General features: G+C 41.0%; 1 protein-coding gene across 2 annotated transcripts in view; it reads left to right on the top strand.

Annotated features, from left to right (window-relative positions):
• The window catches only part of LOXHD1 (lipoxygenase homology domains 1), a 272249-nt gene that overhangs the window by 16936 nt on the left and 230986 nt on the right, over positions 1–24327 (top strand). For both annotated transcript variants that reach the window (XM_027869011.1, XM_027869010.1), the window contains exons 2-4: positions 7466–7580; positions 14477–14557; positions 17154–17338. In XM_027869011.1, coding sequence (XP_027724812.1) covers positions 7466–7580; positions 14477–14557; positions 17154–17338 — 381 coding nt within the window. The remainder of the gene's footprint in view (positions 1–7465; positions 7581–14476; positions 14558–17153; positions 17339–24327) is intronic.

The raw sequence follows: 24327 nt of genomic DNA, 5'->3' as shown, positions 1-24327 counted from the left end.
CTGGTTCCTAGCCTAGCATTCTTTGCACATGGCTATGCTGGCTGATCTTGAGAGGAACCAATCATTTGGACAAAACTCAAAGTTATATGTGGAAAAGATCTGTTTCAGATAACATGAACATTCACTGACTGGTTGAAATCAATGAAGCAAACATGGAACACGGCACCGCTGATTTCTCAGGTATTAACATTTCACTGCCAAACTCAATGACCCATTTTACCATGAACCTCCCAAAGATAGGCTTGTCTAAGCATTGTACATTAGCAGTGAGCACAATAGGAGACTAGCTTAAATTCCTCATTATCCTTGACCCAGACGCACGTAGGGCCCACAAAATTAAACTCCATGAAGGGAGCCCAGCGACGTCCTTCCACCTTTGCAGTCTTTGCAAACTCACTAAATGCTTGGAGGGGGAGGGTTGGATTGAATGAGCTTTCAAGATTCTTTTCAGGCTCTGAAATTCTAGTTTACAAGAGAATATTAGGAAGATTTCTGGTGATCAGTGGAGTGGGAGGTGAATGGGCAGTTAAGGGAAGAAGAAGAAGGCAAGGAGGATCTTGGGCATTCTTTTTCCCACTCTCAGCTACATTAATGACTTCACAGGGTCAGTCCACCTAAAACAGGAGAGAACATGCTAAACTACAGACCAGGATTTCCTGGTCAAGCTATGGCTGATGCCCAAAGTGGATGAACCAGGGCTAGGGAGAAAACAAGCATTTATTAAGTGGCTTCTATGTGCCAGGCATTGTGCTAAGCACTTTATATATAATCTCATTTGATCCTCAGGGACTTATGGAACAACTGAAAAAACTTTAGGGACCATCTAGACCAAGGGTGGGGAACCTGTGGCCTCGAGGCCACATGTGGCCCTCTAGGTCCTCAAGTGTGGCCCTTTGACTGAACCAAACTTCCAAATCCAAACAAACAAATTTGTTCTATGAAGTTTGGATTCAGTCAAAGGGCCACACTTGAGGACCTAGAGGGCCACATGTGGCCTCGAGGCCGCAGGTTCCCCACCCCTAATCTAGACCAACCTCCCTACTGAAGCAGAAATTCCCTCTACATCTGACAAATGGTCATAATAATAATAGTTGATATTTATATGTGATTTAGGCATTTACTTATATGGTATTTAAAGCATTTTATACTTATTATCTCAATTGGTTCTACAACCAGTCAGTATCAAAGTTGGGCTTTCATGCAGTCTTTTCTTTTCATACAGATTTTTTTTAAGATAGAGCCTCTGTTTGAACACCTCCAGTGATGAGAAGCTTACTTGCTACTTTGGGAGGCAACTCATTTCATGGTCGGACAGTTTTTATTTTTAGAAAGTACTTTAATATTGAACCAAAAAAAGCTGCCTCCCTGTAATTTTCATCCATCAATCCTAGCTCTGCATTCTGAGGACAAGCAGAGAGAGGCTAATCTCTCTTCCATATTATAGCCTTTTAGATATTTAAAAGCACATCTCTTCTAAATCTTCCCAGGGAAGCAGTGTGGTATAATTCAGGGGTTCTTCATCTCTTTTTGTGTGTCATAGACCCTCTTGGGCTATCTGGAGAAACTTCTCACAATGATTTTTTAAATGTGTACAATACATGGTATTACAAAGAAAACCAATTATATTGAAATTAATTATCAAATTATACATTAAAAATAAATTTCATGGATCCCAGGTTAAGGACCCTTGGTGAAATGCAAAGAGCCCCTAGGCTTGGAGGCAGAAAACTTGGGTCTGAATCTTATCTATGTCACTTACTAGTTGTGATTCTAAGCATGTCACTAGACACCTCTGAATCTCAGTTTCTCAATTTATTAAATTGGGATATTAACATGTTATCTACTTTATAGTTTTTGTAGTGAGTCAAAAGGCTTTGTGTGGCAAAAAAAGTGCTCTATCAGGAGTAGAATATGGGGGTTCCAAATCCCAGCTCTGGGACTTACATCTTGTGCAACCTCAAGTAAATCACTTTGCTTCTCAGGCCTCATTTTCCTCATCTGTAAAGTAAATGGGTGGGGTTAGGTGACATCTTTTCTAAAAAAATATATTACTTTCACTTCCAAATTCTCTTCCTTCCTTCAGCCTTTCCTCCTCCCACTGAAAAAGTAAGAAGTAGAATAGCCATCATACCTATGAAATCATGCAAAAGCTATTTCTGCATTAGCCATGTTCTGTGAAAAAATCAAAAAAGCATAAAAAATAAACGCAAAAAATATGCTTCAATCTGTACTCTGAGTCTCTCTATCAGGAGGTGGATAACGTTTTTCATCATCAGTCCTTTGGAGTTGTGGTGGATCATTGTCTTGATCAGAGTAGCTAAGTTTTTCACAGTTTATCATCATTGCAACATTGCTGTTACTATGTACAATGTTCTCCTGGTTCTGCTCAATTCACTTTGCATCAGTTCATATAAGTCTTCCTAGGTTTTTCTGAAACAATTACCTTTATCCTTTCTTATAGCACAATAATATTCTATCACATTCATATATCACAACTTGTTGAGCCATTCCTCAATTGATGGGTATCCCCTCAGTTTCCAATTCTTTGCCACCACAAAAAGAGCTGCTATAAATATTTTTGTACAAGTGGGTTCTTTTCCTTTTCCTTTGATCTCTTTGGGGTGCCTAGTTAGTGGTATTACTGGATCACTGGGTATGTACAGTTTATAGCCCTTTAAGCAAAGTTCCAAATTGTTCTCTATATAGAACATAGCTGTCCTAGGCAATGGAGATCATAGAACTAGAAGAGGAATGGCACCTTCTGCAGGTGTCACATGTTGGCTACATTGTGCAATTAATCAAGAGAGTGAATGTAAAAGAATTCAGAGAAAGAAGGGGAAAATGCCAAGACCTAAGATTCTACAGGAGAAGTTGGCAAAAGAGTAAAATTCTGATGACGCAAACAAATGTTTCCAATAGGGCAAGAAAGGTCTAAATGCTGCAGGAGATTAACATAATAATAGCTAACATTTATGTAGCTTGGTATGTGCTAAGCACTGTATAATTATTGTTTCATTTGGATCCTCCTTGGATCTTCACAACAACTCTAGGAAGTAGGTGCTATCATTATCCCCATTTTACAGCTAAGGAGACTGAGGCAAAAATTAAGTGACTTGCCCAGGGTCAAACAGTTAGTAAGTATCTGAGGCTAGGATTTGAACTCAGGTCTTCCTTATTCCAGGCACAGTGTTCTATCTGCTGCACCACCTAACTACCACCAACATGACTACAGACAATTTCATTTTACATAAGTGGACCATTCCATAGACTTTTATGTAAAGTGATTTTTATGTAATGTGAATCTGTCCTTACCCACCCACTTCACTTAGCCTATATAACAAAGGCATACACAAAATAACACCTTTACATAAGTCACAAAATATACTAAAATGCAAATATATTAAATAGTGTGCCATGATACTCATCAGAATTATGAAATGATAAAATTAATGATAACATATGCATGGTACTGTGTAGTAAAGTTAACATAGGTATGTGATATATTACTCCTTCCCTACCCACTGTACCTAGTCTTTATCACTGGGGTCTGGCTGTGTGATTTTTTTTAAATTTTAAGAGATGTTTGGACAGCAGCTCTCTTTCCCCCCATATATTTGACAACAGCAACTAGTCTTTAACTTAAAATCTTGAAGTATTTGGATCCACCTTTTCTTTCAGAATTCTTTACATAAAGTCAAGTTTACATAATATGAATTTACATAGAGTGAGAACTGTATGTATATAGAAAACTCATCTCTTAACATAAATTTTTTTAAAAGAGCTGTATAAAAGGTAAAAATGAGGGTGGGTAACTAAGTAGCACAACTCGGGGTAGATGGGGCCATAATCACTGATGATGAATTGATAGCAGAGAGCTTTTTGATTCCTACTTGGCTTCCCCCGCCCCATTAAGAAGAATGACCTTAGGCTTAAAAGTATTGAATAACAATGGTTAACAGAAAATTTAAGCAAAGGAAGAAATGGGTAAGAGATCTAAGCTGTCCTTTATAAGTTCAAGTCATAGGCCCAGATAAGTAGCTCATTATAGGTAACTGAAAAAGTTTGCAGATATCTCTACTGAGTTGCTGATGATAATCTATGATTTTTGAAAGTGAGAAGTTGGATTCTTTAAACTCCAATGTGGTAAGCCCGACACAAATTTCTGGCAAATCCTAAAGTATGTTATGAAAAGATGGTCTCTAAACACTTAGAAGGGGAAGTGGTGATTACTAAGAGTCAACTTGAGTTCATCAAAATGAGAAGAGGCAGTATGATCGAACAAATAATTAGTCCTGAAGTCAGAGTAGGGGTTCAAATCTTGGCTCTGGTTCTTATTTCAACATGATTGTGGATAAATTATTTAACCTCTCAGTACCAGTTTGCCCATATGTTAACTTCTAAAGTCCCTCCTAGTTTTAAATTCTATAATATGAAATCATATCAGACTAATCTCATTCCCCCTCCCCTTTTTGGGTCAGTGTTTCTAGATCGATAGAGTGACCAGAACAGAATCTGGCTGGATTTCAGCAAAATATCTGCTAACCTACCCCCTGACATCCTCATGGATAAGCTGGAGAGATATTGGTTGTTAAGTGAATTCAAAACCTAGCTTAATGTCTAGATCCAAAGAATGTTGATTAATGGATCAGTGTCAGACTGAAGAGATATTTGTAGTGTGGTGTCATGGCCTTGCTCTTTTCAACATTTTAATAAAGGTTGGATGAAGGCATAGCTGGCAAACTTATCAAATTTGCAGATGACATGAGGCTCAGAGGGTTACCTAATATGTTTGATGACAAAAATTAGGATCCAAATAGATTGTGACAGTCTAAAACAATGGGATGAATGGAATGTGATGAAATTTAAAAGGGATAAATGTAAGGTCCTACACTTGGGTTTGAAAATCATCTGTATGATCCAACAAGCATTTATTAAATACCTATTATGACATATGCAAGGCATTGTACTGGTCTCCACGAATACAAAGCCAAAACACAAAACAGAGCCTGCCCTCAAGGAACTTATATATTATAATGGGAATACAATATACGAATAGACAAGTACACAAATGATCATTTTGAAGAGAGAGGGAACACTAACAACTAGAGGAAAGGCTTCTTTAAAAACGAGTCATGAAATTAGCTGGAGATTCTAAGAGGTGGAGGGGAGGAGGGTGTCCATTCCTGGCATGGGGGACAGAGGCAGGAGATGGAATGCCAGGTCTGGGGACTGGCAAGTTGGATAGTTTGGCTAGAATGTAGAACATGTGAAGTGGATTCATGTGTGGGAAGCCTAGAAAGGTAGGCTGAAGGCCAACTGGGAAGGGCTTAAATGCCAAGCTGAGGAGGCTGCATCTTATCCCAGAGGCAACAAGGAACCACAAAAGGTTCTTTAACAAGATAATGACACAGTCAGACTTGTGCTTTAGGAGCATGGTTGTTTAAGCTCTGCGGAAAATAGATTACAGAGGGTGAGGACTGGAAGATGGAAATCCCATTAGGTGGTGGTTGGAATAATCCAGAAGAAAGATGGTGAGAGTCTGCACCAAGGGGGTGGGTATGTGGGTAGAGAAAAGACAATGTCTGCAATATATGTTGTGGAGGTAGACTGAACAATATGTGGTCATAATGTTGAGAGACAGAGACAGAAGAGAAGTAGAGACAGAGAGACAGAAAGACAGAGAGAAATAGAGACAGAGATGGAGAGAGACAGAAGAGAAATAGAGACAGAGAAATGGAGAGACAGAGAGAGAGACAGAAGAGAAATGGAGACAGAGGAATGGAGTTACAGAGAGAAAGAGACAGAAGAGAAATAGAGACAGAGAAATGGAGAGAGACAGAAAGAAAGAGACATAGAGAGAAATAGATACAGAGATATGGAGAGACAGAGAGAGATAGAGACAGAGATGGGGAGACAGAGACAGAAAGATGGAGAAAAATTTTAAGGACCACTCACAAGTATAGGCTAGGAGTATCTTGGCTAGAAAAGTTTATAAGCAAAAGACTTGGGTGTTTCAGTGAAATTCAAGCTCAACATGAGTCAGTAGAATAAGGTAACGTCCAAAACAGCCAATGCCATCATGAATTACCTTAACAGAAACAGAGTTCCTGGCCTGAGGGAGGTGACAGTCACATTCTGCTCAGAGCTGGTTAAATTACATGGGAACTATTGTTTATCTCTGGGTACCATATTCTAGGAAGGACACAAGCAGACTAGAACAAATCAACGAGCACTTAAGAACAGGTAATATTGTTCCCATCTTGCAGATTTGAAAACTGAGGGCCAGAGTGGTTAAGTTTACACAACTAGCTAGTGTTAGAACTGTAAGTTAAACTAGGTTTTCCATACTTTAGGTGCATCACTCCTACACCACACTGTCTTCATGCTTCTGTGATCCAAGTAGATACATTCATCAGAGAGTTGGGTGTTGTCATTGGAGCTGGTAGAGATGTCAGGACTAGAGATATAGATGAAGTGAAGTTGAGGAGAGAGGTGAAGATGTGGTAGTAGATTAGCTCCTTGAGGGATATGATAGACAAGGAAATACTCCCTGGAGAGGTGTAGAATTCTTGAGAGAATAAACATACTGGACCTGGCTTTGAATGGAGGGACGGGGCAAGTCTAAGACATGTCCTGTCTCTTCCACTAATTCACTGTGCAACCTAAGGCAAGTGTCTTCACTTCTCTGGACCACAATTTTCTCATATGAAAATGAGGCGGTGGACTATGTGACCTTTCCAGCTGTTTCTATGATTCAGAAATGCCTCTAGGACCTTCCATAGATCAAAGAGGTCCTGGGTCTCTGGGCTCTGGCACTTGGGGTCATGCATTGATTCCTCTGTGGGCAATAGAACAACAAGGAGAAGGTATTCATTGAGGGCCTGCCAAGTTTCAGGCGAAATGTTAGGCTCTGAGGCTCTAAAAGCAGAAAAAGAACAGTTAATGTTCTCAAGAGATTACTATTCAGGGAGGGCCACTTTACACCAAGTCTATACAGTTACACATGGCTATCAGTTACAAAGTAATTGGGTGGGTAGGGAATCCCAGCAACTGGAGGACAGGGTGGTGGTGGGGAGGGGAATCAAGGAAGGCCTCTTATAGCATGTGGTGTCTGATATGTGCTTTGAAGGAAGCCGGCAAGGAGGCCAGTTTGGTTGCACGCCCAAAAGGAAGTACTATTAGATCCGACTATTGGAGTCAGGGTTCTTGGAAGCATGACCTGTTATTGTGGAAGTCTTGACGCCATTACTCGCTGGAGTGAGGGGACCTGGGTTCTAATCCTGACTCTGTAACTTAATAGTTGTATGGTTATGAACAACTTTCCATCTCTGGGCCTCTGTTGCCTCTTCCGTAAAACAAGAGGTTTGACTAATTGATCTTTAGGGGCCCTGTCAGTTCTAGATATTATAGATCTGAGTGATTCCCTCCATCTCTTTCAATCATATATTCCTCTCTCCTTCCTCAGTGTATGAGGTGATCACGATGACTGGTGACGTCCGGGGTGCAGGAACCAATGCCAACGTCTTCATCACCATTTTTGGGGAGAATGGGCTATCTCCTAAGCTCCATCTCTCTAGCAAGTGAGTATCCCAGAAAAGCCTTGAGGTGGCCAGGGCTCTTGCCAAGTTGTGGTAGGTGGGGCTGTCATAGTAATGTCTGGGAAGAAGATGATCTGGGGAACACCAGCATTTAAAGTGACCAAAGGACTTTTCTGAATGAAGAATTATGTGACGGAGCTATTCTGCTCCTCCTGTGGCATCTTTTCCCTCTCTCATAGCTTCCCCACTTGATTTCCCTACACTGTCAGGTGCCCAAATTCTGGCCTTGCTCCTTTGGAAATGTCCAGTCATCCTGACAGCAGCTGGGCTGAGGCTTATATTCCGTTTTTTTTTTTTTTTGGGAAGTGGTTGCTAGCTCAATTACTAACAGATACAAATGTCAGAGCAGAGGGCATTTTTAATCTGTCAGAGGCTATAAACTGCTTTCATACTAGCAGCACCACTTCAAAACAAAACTGTACTAATTTCAGATGATTCTTCTGTATCCATTGAAGCAGGACTGTTTCTTGTGAGCCATTAGTTTGGGTTCTTATATGTAATTGAAATGAATTATGTAAAACATTTTACACATTAAAATAAGTATTCCTTAACTCAAACCAGTTTTTTCTGAAGCTTGTTTTTGGTTTGAAAGAAAGATCACGAGACAAGGAGTTAGGAGACCTCAGCTCTACTTCTGGTTCGAAACAAGCTACTTTGACACTAACTGCCTTGGGGACATCACTTGTCTTCTCCAGCCTCAGTTTCTTCTTCCCTGATGTAGGGGCAGGGAATTCCTGTCCATCTACTTCCCGGGGTTGGTGTGAGGAGTGATGTTCCTACGTATTTGTGAAAACACTTTGCATAACCAGTAAGTGATGAAAAAGTTTTTATAGAAAAGAAGGAAAAAGAGATCTTTTAAAACCTAGCTATCAGAACAGTGCAGTCAACAGCATGGGAAAGCCATTCACCTCAAAGAGTTGAATCAGTACTCTGAATAAGGGAGATAACACACACACACACACATACACACACACAGAGACAGAGAGAGAGAGAAGACAGAGAGAGAGAAAGACAGAGACAGAGACAGAGACAGAGAGAAGACAGAGAGAGAGAGTAAAGACTCAAAATTGGAAGAGACTTTAGGGATCATCTAATCTAGTGCTTCTCGAACTTGTTTGGGCTCAGGACCCATTTGTACTCTTAAAAATTATTGATTCCTCCATCCCCCACAAAGAGCTTTTGTTTCTGTGGGTACTCTCTATCAATATTTACTGTATTGGAAATGAAAATGTTTTAGTATTATTGTGAAAATGATTTTGACCTCACAGTTGCCTGGAGGGTTTCATGGACATTCCAAGATAGCCACATTTTCAAAACCACTGATATAGTCCAACACTTCATTTTACAGGTGAGGAAATCAAGGCACTGAGGCCCAGAGAAGGGAAATGCCTTGCTCATGTTAATAAAGAATTAATGGCAAAATCAGGACTAGGACCCAAGACCTAATCCAATGTGATTTCCATTTTACTTCACTGCTATGAATAGTTTTCAGAGAGGCTAAAAGGATATTACCTTGGAGTCACTCTAAGATTCTGGGCTAATGACTGAAAGTCCTGTTTTTAGATTACACTGTATATTCAGTAAATGTAGGGTAGCTGAGAAGGGGTGAATACAAGGGCTGAGATTTCCTTTGAGCAAGTGCTATCATTCCTGTGGAAAATGCCTGTCATTTTCTATAGGACCCTCTCTGTGAGCCATGTTGGGGCTTTGATTCCTTCAAAAGTGGGCTGTAGCATGAGACTTGGGAATATAAATGTAACTTCATGTTTTGTTGATTCCTGCAGAATAGGGTATCATCTTCATATAAACCTTACACTTCAAAGAGTGACTTGCTCATGGAAGGCTGTCATCCAAATGAAATGGGCATGGTAACAAGACTACATGAAATATCCATCTCCTTTGCCATATGGAATAGCTGTAGTACTCTGCTATGGGTAGAGTCTAAAACAGGGAAGAAGTGGGCAAAGATCATGTCTAGCACCCCACCTCTTTTCTAAGCACCCAAGGCTCTTCAGCTCTTTTCCCTCTTCCCATTAAACTTTCAGAAAAGGCTCTGATATTGTCCCCCCCAATTAATATGAATGTAAATCCCTTTAAGCCTTATTTCTCATTGGGGTATAAAAGCCTTTGTTCTCTGGTAAAGGAATCTGAGCCTTCAGTGAATGGGGGGCAATTTTTTTTTATTGAGGGTACCTTCATGACTTCCTGGAAATAATTCTTGGACGGTCATTGAGCCCACCTATTTCCAAGGCCATCACTGCTACCAGTAACTAAACAGCTGCCTGAATGGACAGGGTAGGATAGAATAGTTTCTTATAATTTGTTTGTTTTTTAATAGTACAAGCACCAACAAAGCAGGGTGGGCCAGGAGGGACCAGGATCAAGAGTCCAATGAGTCTGGATGGTCTGTCAGGAATCTCATATCAAGTAGGCAGTGGATGAAGTCTAGGAGGGGCAGACAAAGCTGGAGAAATTAGTTGGATATTGTAGGCTAGGGAAGGTAACAGGTCAAATCCAAGTAGATAGGTGTGAAAGGATTAAGTAAATACTGCAGGTTAGATAGATAATAGGTCAAATCTAGAGTTAGCTAGGTTAGAAAGATAGGTTTGAAAGCTCTAGGCAGGTGAGGTCCCAATTCCAGGACAGCAGCAGCCACAAAGATGCTTGCTGATCCTGAAGAAGAGACTATCCTCTTTCCTCTATCACACTCCCTGCTGGGTGCAAAAGGGCTTACAGGTGCGTGCCTGCAACCAAAGGAAGAGTCAGGACCCCCATTTGTACCTCACTCTGGATTAAGGCAGGTGTGGAGGTGCTTGGTGTCTTGGGAGGAGTTTATAAATTTAGTTTTTGAAACAGCCTAGTTAGGTAATTTCCTTCTCTCCTGAAGGTTAGTAGCTCCAAGCATTTATTGGTTGAGTACTCCTGTGCTAGGAGCTGTGGAGGATACCAAAGTAGAAGATGCAATTTCTACCCTAAGGGAGCTTGCATTTTGACTGGGGAGAGAAGACATCTGCACTTGTAACAAATGAAGAATTCCAAAGCAACATATAGACCAATGCATGATAGAGTAGTATAGAACAACGGTTTCCAATTGCTAGCACATGGCACATTTTTACCAGGTTGCTAAACATTTATTACTAAAAGTCTAGGTTCCTTAAAACTTATAAACTTAAAACAAATTGGGTTTATTTTCCTCATTTCCTGTTCCTCCCACCCACAATTCCTAGTCCCTTCCCCACCTGCTGAGAGTCTGAGGCAGTGAACAGGTCAGTCTGGAGGGAAGGAATTGAGTTGTTTTATCAGAATATGGTAAAATTTGGGTTGGGAAACACTGCCATGAGCTATATAAATACTGAGGGAGTACAATAATGAAATCAGGATGGAGTGGGATTAGTCAGAGAAGACTTCCTGGAAGAGGAATTTTTTTAACTGGGTTTTGCAGAATTGGATAGATTTGGGATAAGCAGAGAAAAGGTGTATGGGGGCAGGGCAGGGAGTGGGGAGGACATTCCATAAAGGAGTGGAGGGTGAGGCATGAACATTAATTGAAGGCACAGTGATAAAAATAAGCAATCATTTGGGTACAGTGAAATCCTACGTCCTGGCTGCCCTTTGATGAAGGCAGGATGGGGGTTTCAGAGGTAATGAATCACCAGCATAATCAGACATTCTGCATTTAGCACCTAATAGATATGAGATGATATGCTTGGTGTTGTCCCAATCAATCAGTCCAAAGTCATAGATTCCTTTCCCATTTTACCAGGGCCCCTGATACCATGTCACCTTTCTTTTTTTTTTTTTTTTTTAACAATATGGCAAAAGGATTGAATCTCATGTATCTTTCTGAATCACGTTTCCATTGTCAAGACTTCACTGATGGAGAATGCATGGCATTTGGGGCTGGGACTGAATCTCTAGATCGGGATGACCAGAAGCTAAAATGCCATGTTTTGCCTGCAGCTGTTGTCAGCAGGGTTTCTGTTGGGTGCTGGTGTGTTGGAAGGGAGATGCATGCTCCTTTCTCTCATGCTGCTATTAGATCCAGAAGGACCCAGGTAAGAAAGTAGCACCTCCTCTCCACACTCACAACAAAAGGATGAAATAGTATGCATTTTTAGTGATTTTAATTCCTTGAAAAGTAATGGTCTTAAACCTACCTGAACTTGCGTGCTGACTTCTCTGTCTAGACCCAGAGCAATACAGGTGCAGAGGAGGGAGGAGCTTGTGTTGCTTGTTCTCAATGACCAGTCAAGAAAGTTGCAGGAGAAGATACAGACCCCTGTCTTACTGCCACCTACTTCTCACCTATAGTATATTCTCCCTCAGTTACTTCATGTTGGATTTTGCTGGATTGCCATGGATTTCTTTCTTTGCTTCTGCTTGGCCTCCTGTATTTAGTTAATCCGTCAGCTCTAGCTTGATGTTATATGGCTTCTGGTTCACCCCTTTGGATCCCACCTTGGACCGCGTCATCTCTCTCCACGAGGATTCTTTCTTTTGGGCTCTGTTAACTGCACCTAGTGAGGCTGTTGTCTCTATCTTTTCCACTGAGGGTCGCCCCCCTCCCCCACCAGGTGGTAGGGATTTGCCATGATCAGGAATAGGAATTTTGATCTGCCAACCTGAGTCTCTGGCTGAGTGAAATGGGGAGGTGTCCTCCTTTGGGATTATTCAGGATTTATTCATTAATTCCTTTTCCTCCACTCCCACAAAGTAAGGGGATGATACCTATTTCTGATCATCTTTTCCTTCATCCTTTCAGAGGGAAAAGTCAAAGGACGCTGCCTAACCTGAGGCTCCTCCTTCATCTTAAGGAGTCATAGGCATTTCACTTTCTATAGAATGCTGTTCTTTTAACATCCTGCTAATACTATGAGGGCATCTTTGAATATCAAGTGTGTGTGTAGTTCCCTTGGTTTCTCTCTTTATATAGAAACGTTTGTCTGTCTTTACATAGACATAGGCCATGACTACCGAGAGTGTCTCTCTGTCTTTCCTCTGTATCTCTCTGTTTCTGTCTCTGTCTCTCCAAACAGCAGACCATATCTTACAGCTAAACATGTGCTGTTCCCAGAGTCAGACCAAGGCCTTTGCATAGCATAGACAAGTTTTAAAAATCACCTTCCACTACATTTGAAAATTACACTTGTGGTGTAAGCTGTTCATCAGGGGTTTTGAGCCTTCCCTCTAAGAAACACTACTTGACTTATCACAAAGCAAATGCCTATGGACTATGATGAACAGAAATTTCTGGCATGAACAGTACACTCATTTATAAAAATAGACAACAAACAAAAAAATAAATTTAAAATAGACAATCAAATTTCAGCTGTATCTTGAGACCCTCCAACACATACAATTGGAGGGTCTCAAGATACACCTGAAATTTGATTTGTGACACAGGCTACAACTTTGAAACAATACAGCAGCCAATGCAAATGTTTGAATAGATACATCTTCTGTAACTTTTTTAAGCTGCTGTTTTTATTCAATTTTATTAAATAAATTTTAATGATACCTTTGTTTTTATATCACCTACATTTCCCATTTTATTCTACCCTTCTTTTGTACCTCTATAAAGTACAGTAAAACTAACCAACGTATTGGAAAAAAATCTGACAATTTTATGCAGTGTTCCATACCTATAGTCCCCCACCTCTGCAAAGAAGAGGGAGAGGATACCTCCTCATATCTCTTCTTTGTGGCCAAGTGGGTCATTGTAATTTCACAGCATTCAGTTCTGATTGTCTTCTTGTTCCTTGTATTTACATGGCAGTAGTCATCATTGTATGTTTCTGTGACTTTTCAGTGTATTTCATTGAAGTTTGGTCTATGGGCTGAGATTACTATCTGAACTCATGGAGGTTTCCAGTTCATAAGCCTGCTAGTTGTAATGTGAGGGCATTCTCCCTTTAGAACACTTAGAGGTAACTACATCGGCTCAGCTCTAGTGAAGAGAAGGTCCCCACTGGTGTGAGGAGAGATTGAGGCAGTCTTGACCAGAACCAGAGATAAGCCAGCTAGAGATCCTGGAGCAGGAGAATGGCATAAGAGGATTCCATAATAAGACTGCTGCTGTGTTGGGAAGCTCCTCCCGTGCTGGTTTTAAACTAATTGAATTTAGGTCTTTTCAAGAACAATGAAAAGGGATTTCACCCACCTAAGTCCTGTTCTCACTGGGGGCCATGACATTGCCAGCTTCCGAATGTTTGTTGTGTTCTCTACTCTAGCCACACTGTGAGATTCTAAGTATGCAGCTTCCCTCACTCGCTCTTTTCTTATGCTGGTTCACTCTGATTTCCTTTCCTGTTGGAGTAGTACCCAAGGTTTGCATCTACTTGGGGCCACCATTACATCCCCTTTTGGGGATGTCATATTGTGTCCTAGGGAGGGGGGGAGATGTGAAGCCTACTGAGCTCAAGAACCCCAATGGCATTGAATACTCCTTCTCTACATTCCCCATTCCTCAGAGGCCTAAAGAACTAATCTGAGATATTTGATTATGGCTTCACCACTAACTAGCAGTGTGACTGTGAGCAAGTCACTTAATATTTCTGGCTTTAGTTTCATTATTTATAAAATGGAGGTCATATTACCTCCCCTTCTTCCCTCAGAAGCATGACAAGGATTAAATGGGGTAGGGCTTTTAAAAGTTTAAGGACTGTCTAAAGGTAAGGGATTATTTTTACCTCCCCTGACATCCATTGATGATGATGGTAACCCTCACTTCATTTTCTCTCCAAGCCAAGTCAAATAAAATCTTTGGGCCCCAGGAGAAAGGTGGTGGAGCGGGAAAGAGTTTTCAGCCTTTGGCTTTCTTGCTGGGTCCTAGACCTGGAATGATGGTCTTTATTAACTTCTGTCCCTGTACATCATAGGAGCGAATCTGCCTTTGAAAAAGCCAATGTGGATGTGTTCCGAGTCAGAACCAACAATGTTGGTGCCATCTACAAAATCAGGTGAGGCTCCTTTCCCCTCTACTGGCTCCCTCTTGTTTCCAGAATCAAATGCAAATTCCTTCATTTGGCTTTTAAAATCCTTCACCACCTGGCCCCAAGCTATCTTTGCACCGTACATGACTTCCTCTCCCTCCAATGCGCACAGTGTTAGTCCAGCTAAATTGGCTTTCATTCTGTTCCTTGCATATCATAGTCTAGCTTCCATCTCTGTGTCTTTGCACTGACTGTTCTTACTGCTTGGAACATGGACTCTCCTCATCTCTTTAGAGAATTCCTCTTTTTCTTCAAGACTCAGTTCAAGCTCTACCTTCTGTATGAAGCTTTTGCCTGTGGAAGCTCCCTTGTGAAACTCCCCTTGAAGTCAGGGACTTTTTTCTTTAACTTTTCTTCCTTCCTCCCCATCACTTAGCATAGCAAGCCCTTAATAAACATTTGTTGATTGCTTGATTGAAAGGTTGACTTATTAAGTATAGGGGGAAATTGACCTCAGAGCTTCTGTCAAAATTGAGAGCTTAAAATCCCAAGCGGAACTGGAATTCTGGGTTCCCCTACAGCAACCTTTAGCAGGAGAACTTCCATAAACTTTTCTCTGGGGCGTGGGTAAACTGAATAAGAAGAGGAGAAGGAAGTTCTGGCCAGCCTGATGGCCAGAAAAGATCCCATAAAGACTCCCTGTTGCCTGTCAGGTTAAGTTCAAATGCCTTTGTTAGATATTGCTGCAGGACAGGCACACAGACTAGGCTGTGAAAGAAAGCTGAGTGTCTTGGTCTACATGGTGATCACAGAATCATAAAGATTTAGATCTGGAAGGGACCCCAGGGATTGTCTACAGGGGCAGGGAACCTGTGGCCTTGAGGCCACATGCGGTCTTCTAGGTCCTTGGGTGCGGCATTTTGACTGAGTCCAAGTTTTATAGAACAAATCCTGTTATTAAGGGGATTTGTTCTGGGAAGTTTGGATTCAGTCAAAGGGCCTCACTTGAGGACCTAGAGGGCCACATGTGGCCTTGATCCTGCAGGTTTCCCACCCCTGGTAAAGAACAACTCCTTAATGTTATAGATAAGGAAACTGAGGACCAGAGAGGAAAGGCTACTTGCCTAAAGGCATATAAAAGTAAGTAGTGAAGCTGAAATTCAAACCTAGGTCTGCAGAATCCAGAGTGCTGTTGCCCCTCTACAAGCCTGAATCCTGAACAGACCTGGCCTTAGTAGCTATGTTGTATGATCTGAAAGCAATAAGAAGCCAACCTGTCCGAAATATATCCCCATGGTCTGAAAATGTCAAGAGATTAATTTCCTTCACTTAAGGCATCCTGTTTTGTCAAATGTAAATCCCTCCAGGAAGGTTTGCAGGAGGCACTAATCTGGAGGGTGACTGCCACTGTAAGCCCATATCAGTCACCCAGACATGCCCAGCTCAGGTGCCACCCTTTTCTGATATCTCTCAACTGCTCTCGGCAGGTGGGCAGCTGGGTGGTATGGCAGATAGATCACCAGGCCTGGAGTCAGGAAGACTCATCTTCCTAAGTTCAAATCTGGCCACAAACACTAGCTGTGTGGCCTTGGGCAGGTCATTTAACCCTGTTGGCCTCAGTTTCCTCATCTGTAAAATGAGCTGGAGAAGGAAATGGCAAACCACTCCAGTATCCTTGCCAAGAAAACCCCAAATGGGGTCCTGAAGAGTCGGACACTACTGGACAATTGTTCTCTCTCCCTCCTTCCTCCAGGTGCCTTGTATTTACTTACTATCTGCCTCCTCTATTTTCCCAGTCTTCTTTCATGATTCTTGAAGTCAAACACAGAATTATTTTTTTTATCTCTGTGTCCTCAGGCCTTAACACAATGTTTTGCACATAATTAGCAATTGTGGTATAGAGGAAAGAGAACCGGATTTGAAGTCAGAGGACCTGGTTTCCAAACCTGACGTTACCACTTACTACTTGCATGACCTCTCTGAGCCTCAGTTTTCTTATTTGTTCATGAGTTGGGAACATCTAAGGTCCTTTTCAGCTTTGAATCTATGATCCTAATGTTACTTGAACCGAATTCGATTGAAAGCTTTCCAAAAGGAAGGATTCTGCTGAGAGCAGTTTCCCAAAGATGAGACAACGATGAATTCACTTTTTTGGGAGGATGATGAGGATGGTGTTATAATTACAGAGTGGAGGCACTCGCTAGGGAGGGTAGGTCTCGGCAGGTTACTGGGGTGAGGGCCTTGAACAGCTTAAGGCTTCAGGGTCCCTGAAAAGGAGTGGAGGGAAAGAGGTAGAAATGCCATAATCAAGGAGAGGAGTTACTTAATGGGAAGGTGCTTGGGAGGGAGGCTCCCAAAGACAAACTTTTATGGCTTTTCAGTTTTGCAAAGCACTATACTAGCAAGGCCCCCAGAGACAAAGATGGAACAGTCCCTGTCCTCAAGGAGCTTACTGGGAGAATGTGGCGGGTGCGCAGATAAGTAAATATACTTCTGGGAATTCATGATGAGGACCTTGCCCGTGACCTGTCTGAAACATTAAAACTTAGCCAATAATGAGAACCACTGTTCTGCTCTCCCCATTTGGCACCAACCCTAATTTGGTTATTTGCTTCCACTCTAGAATCGAGCATGACAACACTGGGCTGAGTGCCAGCTGGTTTTTGGACAGGGTCATCTTGACTGATATGAAGCGGCCCCACCTCAAGTACTATTTCAACTGTACTAGTTGGCTGAGCAAAGTGGAGGGGGACCGCCAGTTGTGCCGGGACCTGTTGGCCAGCTTCACCCCTATGGATGTCCCCAGGTGTAAGTGTTGCTCTGGGGGTGGGCATGGACAATGCCACTCTGGTTAGACCAGCCTTCTTCACCGGTCTTGATCAAGGTATCTTTGTTCTAACTAGTTTCCTCCTTCCCAATACTCTTCTTTACTTATAGGAATCCTACTTATCCTTCAAGGCCAAAACTGTCTCGTTCACCTAGCACTTACTAACTTTTTTTCCCTTTTAAAGATAGTGTTGCCTAGTAGTTGGGGCAGCTAGGTGGCACAACGGATAGAGTTCTGGACCTGGAGTCAGGAAGATTCATTTTCTTGCGTTCAAATCTGACCTCAGACATTTACTAGCTATGTGACCCTGGGCAAGTCACTTCACTCTGTTTGCTTTAGTTTCCTCATCTGTAAAATAAGCTGGAGAAGGAAATCACTCAGGTATCTTTGCCAAGAAAACCCCAAACGGGGTCACGAAGAGTCAGATACAACTGAAAAATGACTGAACAACAACTGGCCTAGTAGGTAGAAAGTAGTTGACTCAGAAGTAGGCAAACTTGAGCTTGCATCCCTCCTCAGATATTTTCTAGCTGTGTGACCGTGGGCAATCCACCTAACCTCTGAGTCTTAGCTTCTTTACCTGTCAAAAGGAGATTAATAATAATAATAATAATAATAATAATAATAATGTCTACCTAGTGCAATTGTTGTGAGAATCAAATGAAATTGTATATGCACTTTGAAGACCAAATGAAATGATGTAAGCATTCCAAAACCTTGAAGGGCTTTATAAATATGAGATGTTATTATTTTCTCTAAACTCCTTGGAATAGCACTATGAGTAGGAGTTCCTCACTTTTTTTGTGTGTCATGGACACCTTTGGTAGTTAGGTGAACCTATGAACCCCTTCCCTTTTCAGAATCATGTTTTTGAATGTATAAAATAAAATACGTAGGATTACAAAGAAAACCAATTACATTGATATATAGTTATCAAAAAGTATATATTTTTAAAGATCATGGATTTCAGGTTAAGAAGTCCTGATTTAGAGTTCATATGGCCATCTCAAAGGTACGGATTGTCCTTCCTCTCCCCGCCCCACCCCCCACTTCACATCTTGAGCAGCCAACATATAAGGTGGTTTATCATCATGTACAAGCACAATGAACAGTCGTGGGCTTTGTGATAATTCTGCTGTTATTTACTTAATTCCTCTGAGCTTCAGGTTCCTCATCTGCAAAATGGGGCTAACATATGAATGATGCACCCACAGCATTGTAATGAGGAAAACACACGGGCATTTTAAAAAGTTCCATACAAGTGAATTATTTCTACAGTTGTATCTGAATCATAAACCAATTTGGAGAAATGCACAGTGTATATAAAATCAAATTTATGAGACAGAAAAAGTCAAGCAAAGATTTCTTTACCTTATGGAAAAGTTCTTTTAGTTAAAGGATTGGAATCCCATCTCTGCCACTTCCTATCTGTGAGACCTTGGGCAAGCCCTGTGATAGCTTCCTTGGGCCTCTTCTCCTCACCAATAAATAAGGCAGTTTGGTGCAGCTCGGTGGTCCAGTGGATAGAGCTCCGGCCTTGGAGTCAGGAGGACCTGAGTTCAAAACCAGCCTTAGATATTTGACACTTACTAGCTGTGTGACCCTGAGCAAGTAACTTAACCCTAATTGCCTCACAAAAATCAATTGATAGATAAGCGAGTTGGATTGGAGGCCTCAATGATATCTTCCAGTTTCAGGTGACTCTGATCTAATTTTGGGGACTATTTCATAATATCATTCTCTTATGTTAGTCATGCCTGTTGTCTGTGCTACCAGTGTAAGCTCCCTGAGGGCAGGGTCTTGACTTCTTCTACAACCTTTGAAGCATCCTGTACGATGCTAGTTCATAGTTGATCAATAAAAAAGAATCATAGAATTAAAAAAAAACCAAACATGAGAGTTAGAAGGGACCTGAGAGATAATTTAATTCAACTCCTTCCTAAATCACGAGTCCTTGACTAAAATCATCCATGACAAATAAGCATCCAGCCTGTGCTTGAGTACATGCAGTAATGAGGTACTCACTCGATGGAAACAGGCCCAGTTCTCTTTTAGATGGTTCTAATTGTTAGGAGGCTCTTCTGTACATTGAACTGAGTGGTGCTTGCCTGCGACATCCACACATTGTTCCTGGTTCTGCCCTCTTGGGACGCCTACAACAAATCTCATTACTATTCTCTATAAGAACCGTTCAATACCTGGAAGTAGCATGTGACTCTCACCATATGTCTTCTTTTCTTTAGGATGAACCTTTAGTTGTTCCTTGCATGAAATCTTTTCCAGATCTCATCAATCTTGGTTACGCCTTTTTTTTTTTTTTTTTTTTTGCTAGGCAATGAGGTTAAGTGATTTGCCTAGGGTCACATAGCTAGTAAGTGTCAAGTGTCTGATGCCGGATTTGAACTCAGGTCCTCCTGATTACAGGGCCTGTGCTCTATCCACTGCGCCACCTAGCTGCCCCTCTTGGTTACATTCTTTCCAAAGAATTTTGGTTTCCTAGTGTCCATCACAGAATATTTTAACTTTTATGACGCTGATTACTTTTTTATCCTTTCTATAAGATTGTCTTCCATTTTCATTTCACAGTTGGGGTATCTTGAAGGAGAGAGAAACCAAGTGACATTTCCAAGGTCATATACCAAGGTGGTGGAAAAGATGGATCTATAAACGGCATCTTCATAAGCCTGTCTTAGTAATCTTTCTGTAATAGCCCTGATACTTTCTTCCCATCTTTTTCATTCTCCAAGTCATTTAATATTTCACTTTTTTAACAGTGTGAGGCACAAGTAACATTAAAATAGTCATCTTTTATATTATAAGATTAAAAGTTCATTAGGGCTTGCATAATAAATCTACATTCTCAAAATTTCCATAACATTTTATATTCTAAGCAACACCCTTGTCCACAAATTGAATTAATTATGTAATAACAGCAGGCATGAAGATGGCAAAAATATTAGCAGAATCCATTTGCAGAGGGTAATTGCTAAAAATGTATATTATTATTATTATCATTATTATTATTAATAGCTAACATTTATATGGTGCCTACTGTGTACTGGGCACTCTGCTAAGCACTTTACAAATATGATTTCATTTGATCCTCACGATAGTTGTGGGAGGTAAGTATTACTAGTATTCTTATTTCATAGTTGAGGAAATAGAGTTTAAGTGACTTGCCCAAGGATCACACAGCTAGTAAGTGTCAGAGGCTCGATAATAGCATAACTTTGTTACCTCCTGGTAAACCCATAGGTGCAAAAGGTTTCAGATGCCTCATTGTTGCTATGAAATTATTGTTGTTGTTTGTCCTTCGTTCTTGAAGAGGACCATGATATTGGGAAGGTGATGCCCTCACTTGTAAATGTGAAAGTGAATTAAAAACCATTTATTCGTAGAAAGAAACACAATTAACTTTTAAAAGCCCATTACTTTCCATTTTTGAAAATTTTATGCAAGTGTATACACCACATATTTTGTTCTTTTCTTAAGAGGGGAAGTGGTTCTGCCAAGGTTAATTCCTCTTATTTACTTTTTACGTTGGCCAAATGTCTACACGTACAGTATTATCACAGTGTCTATATAGTAGGCCATGGATCTAGTCAACCCATTAGGGCCAGTGTGAAGCAAAATTGTGAAGCTGGAAAATTTCATCTTTCATGTGTTTTATCTCACCTCCCTTGTCCTGCCTTTCAGCACTTATCCCCCTCTCCCAACTAAGGTTTCCAAGAGCCCTTGCTGCTTCATCTGTTTTTGTCAGAATAAAAGCATATGGACAGCTTATATGAGAGTGTGAACAGGTTCAGGGTGATTCCACTCCCAAAGGCCCCTGCATTTTAAAAGAGGCGTCCTGGAGAGAACAGTGCCCTAACCTAAAGGAATGAAGTTATTGGCAGAATGTAATAAATGTCTTGTTAAATGAATGTTGAATGTTATATACTAATGATAAAACTATAAAATGATGGAAAATAAATGAATGGGATAATACAGCAGAAGGTTATAACTTGAACTATGAAGACAGAAGACTTCAAGATCGATTTAAAATTACTGAACTAATTATGGCTATATTTTCTTATTAATTTTGTTTTTTTGTAATTATATTTACCTTTAAGTGTCAATATGGTAAGCATTCCAGTCAAGAAGGGGAAGAAAGTGGATTCTTTAAACAAAAGACTGGTGAACTTGTCTTCTGTTCTTGACAAGATTCTAGTACATTTTTATTTGAAAAATTTCTTGATATCTTTAGTTTTTATATTATATTTATTTCCAAGTGTTTCCCTCCTCACTCTTCTAGCAAGGGATCCATCTCTTGTTTCAATGAACAAAAAAAAGAGAAAAAAAGCAGTTCCATAAAACTAGCATATTGATGACAGTATACACAATGTTCCACACCCTCTCATCTCCCACTTTGGCAAAGAATGGAAGAAAGTACATTTTCTTATCTCTTCTTTGATCATCACCATCACCACCACCACCACCACCACCACTATCATCATCATCATCATCATCATCATCATAACTGCTAACATTTACACAGCACTTACTATGTGCCAGGGACTATGCAAAGCACTTTACAATTATCATCTCACTTGATTCTCACAACCCTATGAGGTAGATGCTATTATTAACCCTATCTGATGATGAGAAAACTAAGGCAAACAGAATTTTGTCCAGGGTCATACAGCTAGTAAGTTTCTGAGTTCAGATGCCAACTCAGGTCTTCCTGACTCCAGGACCAGTACTGTATCTGCTTCTTTTCAGATGGAGTTCTCAGCACTTAGATCAGCAGAATGCTAATGACACTTGGATGCCAGTAAAGGCATTGGACAAAGTTTCCCATGGCAAGACCGTACTAGGTCTGACTAAGAAGGCCTTTGAGGTCTATTCCATCATGAGATCTCTGCAAATGAAGGTATCTTAGGCACTGAAGCAAGGAGGCCACAACACACAGGTTACTCTTCATCTGCCTACAAACATGCTCAGGTTACCACACCTTTAAAAAGCCCCGACAGTTTCCCATTAACTCAAGCTGTCATCCTATCTCTCTCTTTGCCTTCACTTGTAAACCAGAAAGAGGAGCCTTAGATGACTCACTGGTCCCCTTTCTCTTTCCTTCCAATCCCTATTTACTCCCCAGCCTCCTGGAATTTGCCTTTTATTCCCATCATTCTACTGTGACTGCTCTCTCCAAGTTCACCAATAGCCTAGAATTGCTAAAGCCATGGCCTTTCTCAGACCTAACCTCCTTGACTTTTCTGCAGCATTTGATATTGCTAACTGCCTTGAGTTCATAACACTACCTTGCTCTGGTTCTCCCCTTACCTGTCTGACTAATCTTTCTCACCCCCTAGTTCTTTTCATCCTTTCATCCACTAAGTATGGCTGTCACTCTAGGGCCAATCTTTGGCTTCTCTTTTTTTTAACACTTTGTCCTTTGGTGATCTCATATGCTCCCATTTAAACATCTCTTGCTGATAAGTGCCACATATGTATTTCCAACACTAACTTCCTCCTTGAGCTTCAGGACTGAACTGACAACTGTCTGCTAGATAACTCCACCTTAATGTTCCATCAACATCTCAGACTCAGCGTGTCCAAAACTGAAAACATTATCTCTTGTCCTAAGTCTGTACCTCCTTTTAACTCCTCCAGTGCTGTTGGTGACATTTATCATCTTTCCAGTCACTGAAGCTTGAAACCCAAGAGTATTTCTGGACTCTCTGACCGCCCGAAATCCTCCATCTATTCAGTTATTAAGTTCTGTCCATTCCACCCATGCAGAATCTTGCAAAGTCATCCCTTCCTTGGCATTTCCTCTGCTGCCTCCTTAACTGATGCTTTCATGAACTTTTGGCTCAACTATTGGTTTGACTGTCCTTCCTGGCCTTGCCTGACTGTAGTGTAGTTTTTCATCCGGGGTCCATAGGCCACATAGATTTCAGGGGATCTGTGAACTTGGATGGGAGAAATTACTTCTTTATTTTCACTAATCTTTGGTTACCCTTGTAATCTGATGTATTTTATTGACTGTATTAAAAAATGTGAATGTGAAAAGGGGTCCATAGGCTTTACCAGCCTGCCAAAGGGGTCCAAGGCACACAAAAATGTTAAGAAACCTTGCTCTGGTGTGTCTTGTCTCCACGACACTCCTCACACTGGCCCCACATTGCCAACTAATACTGTTGTGCTAGTTACTCTCTATTCAAAAACCTTCAGTGACTTACCTTTGCCCAACAATTGTAATACAAATTTCTTAGCCTGACATTCAAGGCCTTATAAGATCTGGCTCCAACCTCTTCTATCTTAATTCATAGTAGTTTCCTTGGCACATGGGACACTGCAGCCAAATGGCTGTATTAATTGCCCTATCCCACTTTTCTGCTTCTGCAAATACAGATGACTTGGGTTGACACAGTCAAAATCTTCTACTATCTGACTTCAGTTTTCCTTTCCAACCTTATCTCATGGCCCTCTCCTTTGTGTACTCTGTGTTTAGCCAAGCTGGACTGCCTCTTTGTCCTCCACCTGAGTCTTGTCTCTTGTTGTCTTAGTGCCTTCTCATCCCTCAAGTTTGGAAAGGATTTTCTACCCATCTTCATCTTCTGATAATCTTTCCCACTTTCAAAGCCTAACTCAGTTACCACTTCTGCCATGCATACTTCCTCCTTGAATGTCTCACATCACATCTCCTTGACTTTTCCTCTAAATGACATGCCATCCAGGGGTGTGCTGGAGACAGCATCTACTGACAGGGCCAGTTGTTAAATTTTCAGTGTGAGCATTTATGCCTTGGAAATCAGCAAATGCTACACATCTGGGCTTGAGTTATTATTTTGTTGTTTGTCTGGATTTAAAGTGACGGAAAGAGTGTTAGTAATACAGATCAAACTAAAAAGTGTGGTGTGGCTATTTTCCTTCCTTCCTCTTTCTTTCTTTCTTTCTTTCTTTCTTTCTTTCTTTCTTTCTTTCT

Source organism: Vombatus ursinus, unplaced genomic scaffold (genome assembly GCF_900497805.2).
Source record: "Vombatus ursinus unplaced genomic scaffold, bare-nosed wombat genome assembly UNPS02014791.1, whole genome shotgun sequence".
NCBI lineage: Eukaryota > Metazoa > Chordata > Mammalia > Diprotodontia > Vombatidae > Vombatus > Vombatus ursinus.
Note: the sequence above shows the minus strand (reverse complement) of the source record. Positions and strands in the feature narration are given on the sequence as shown.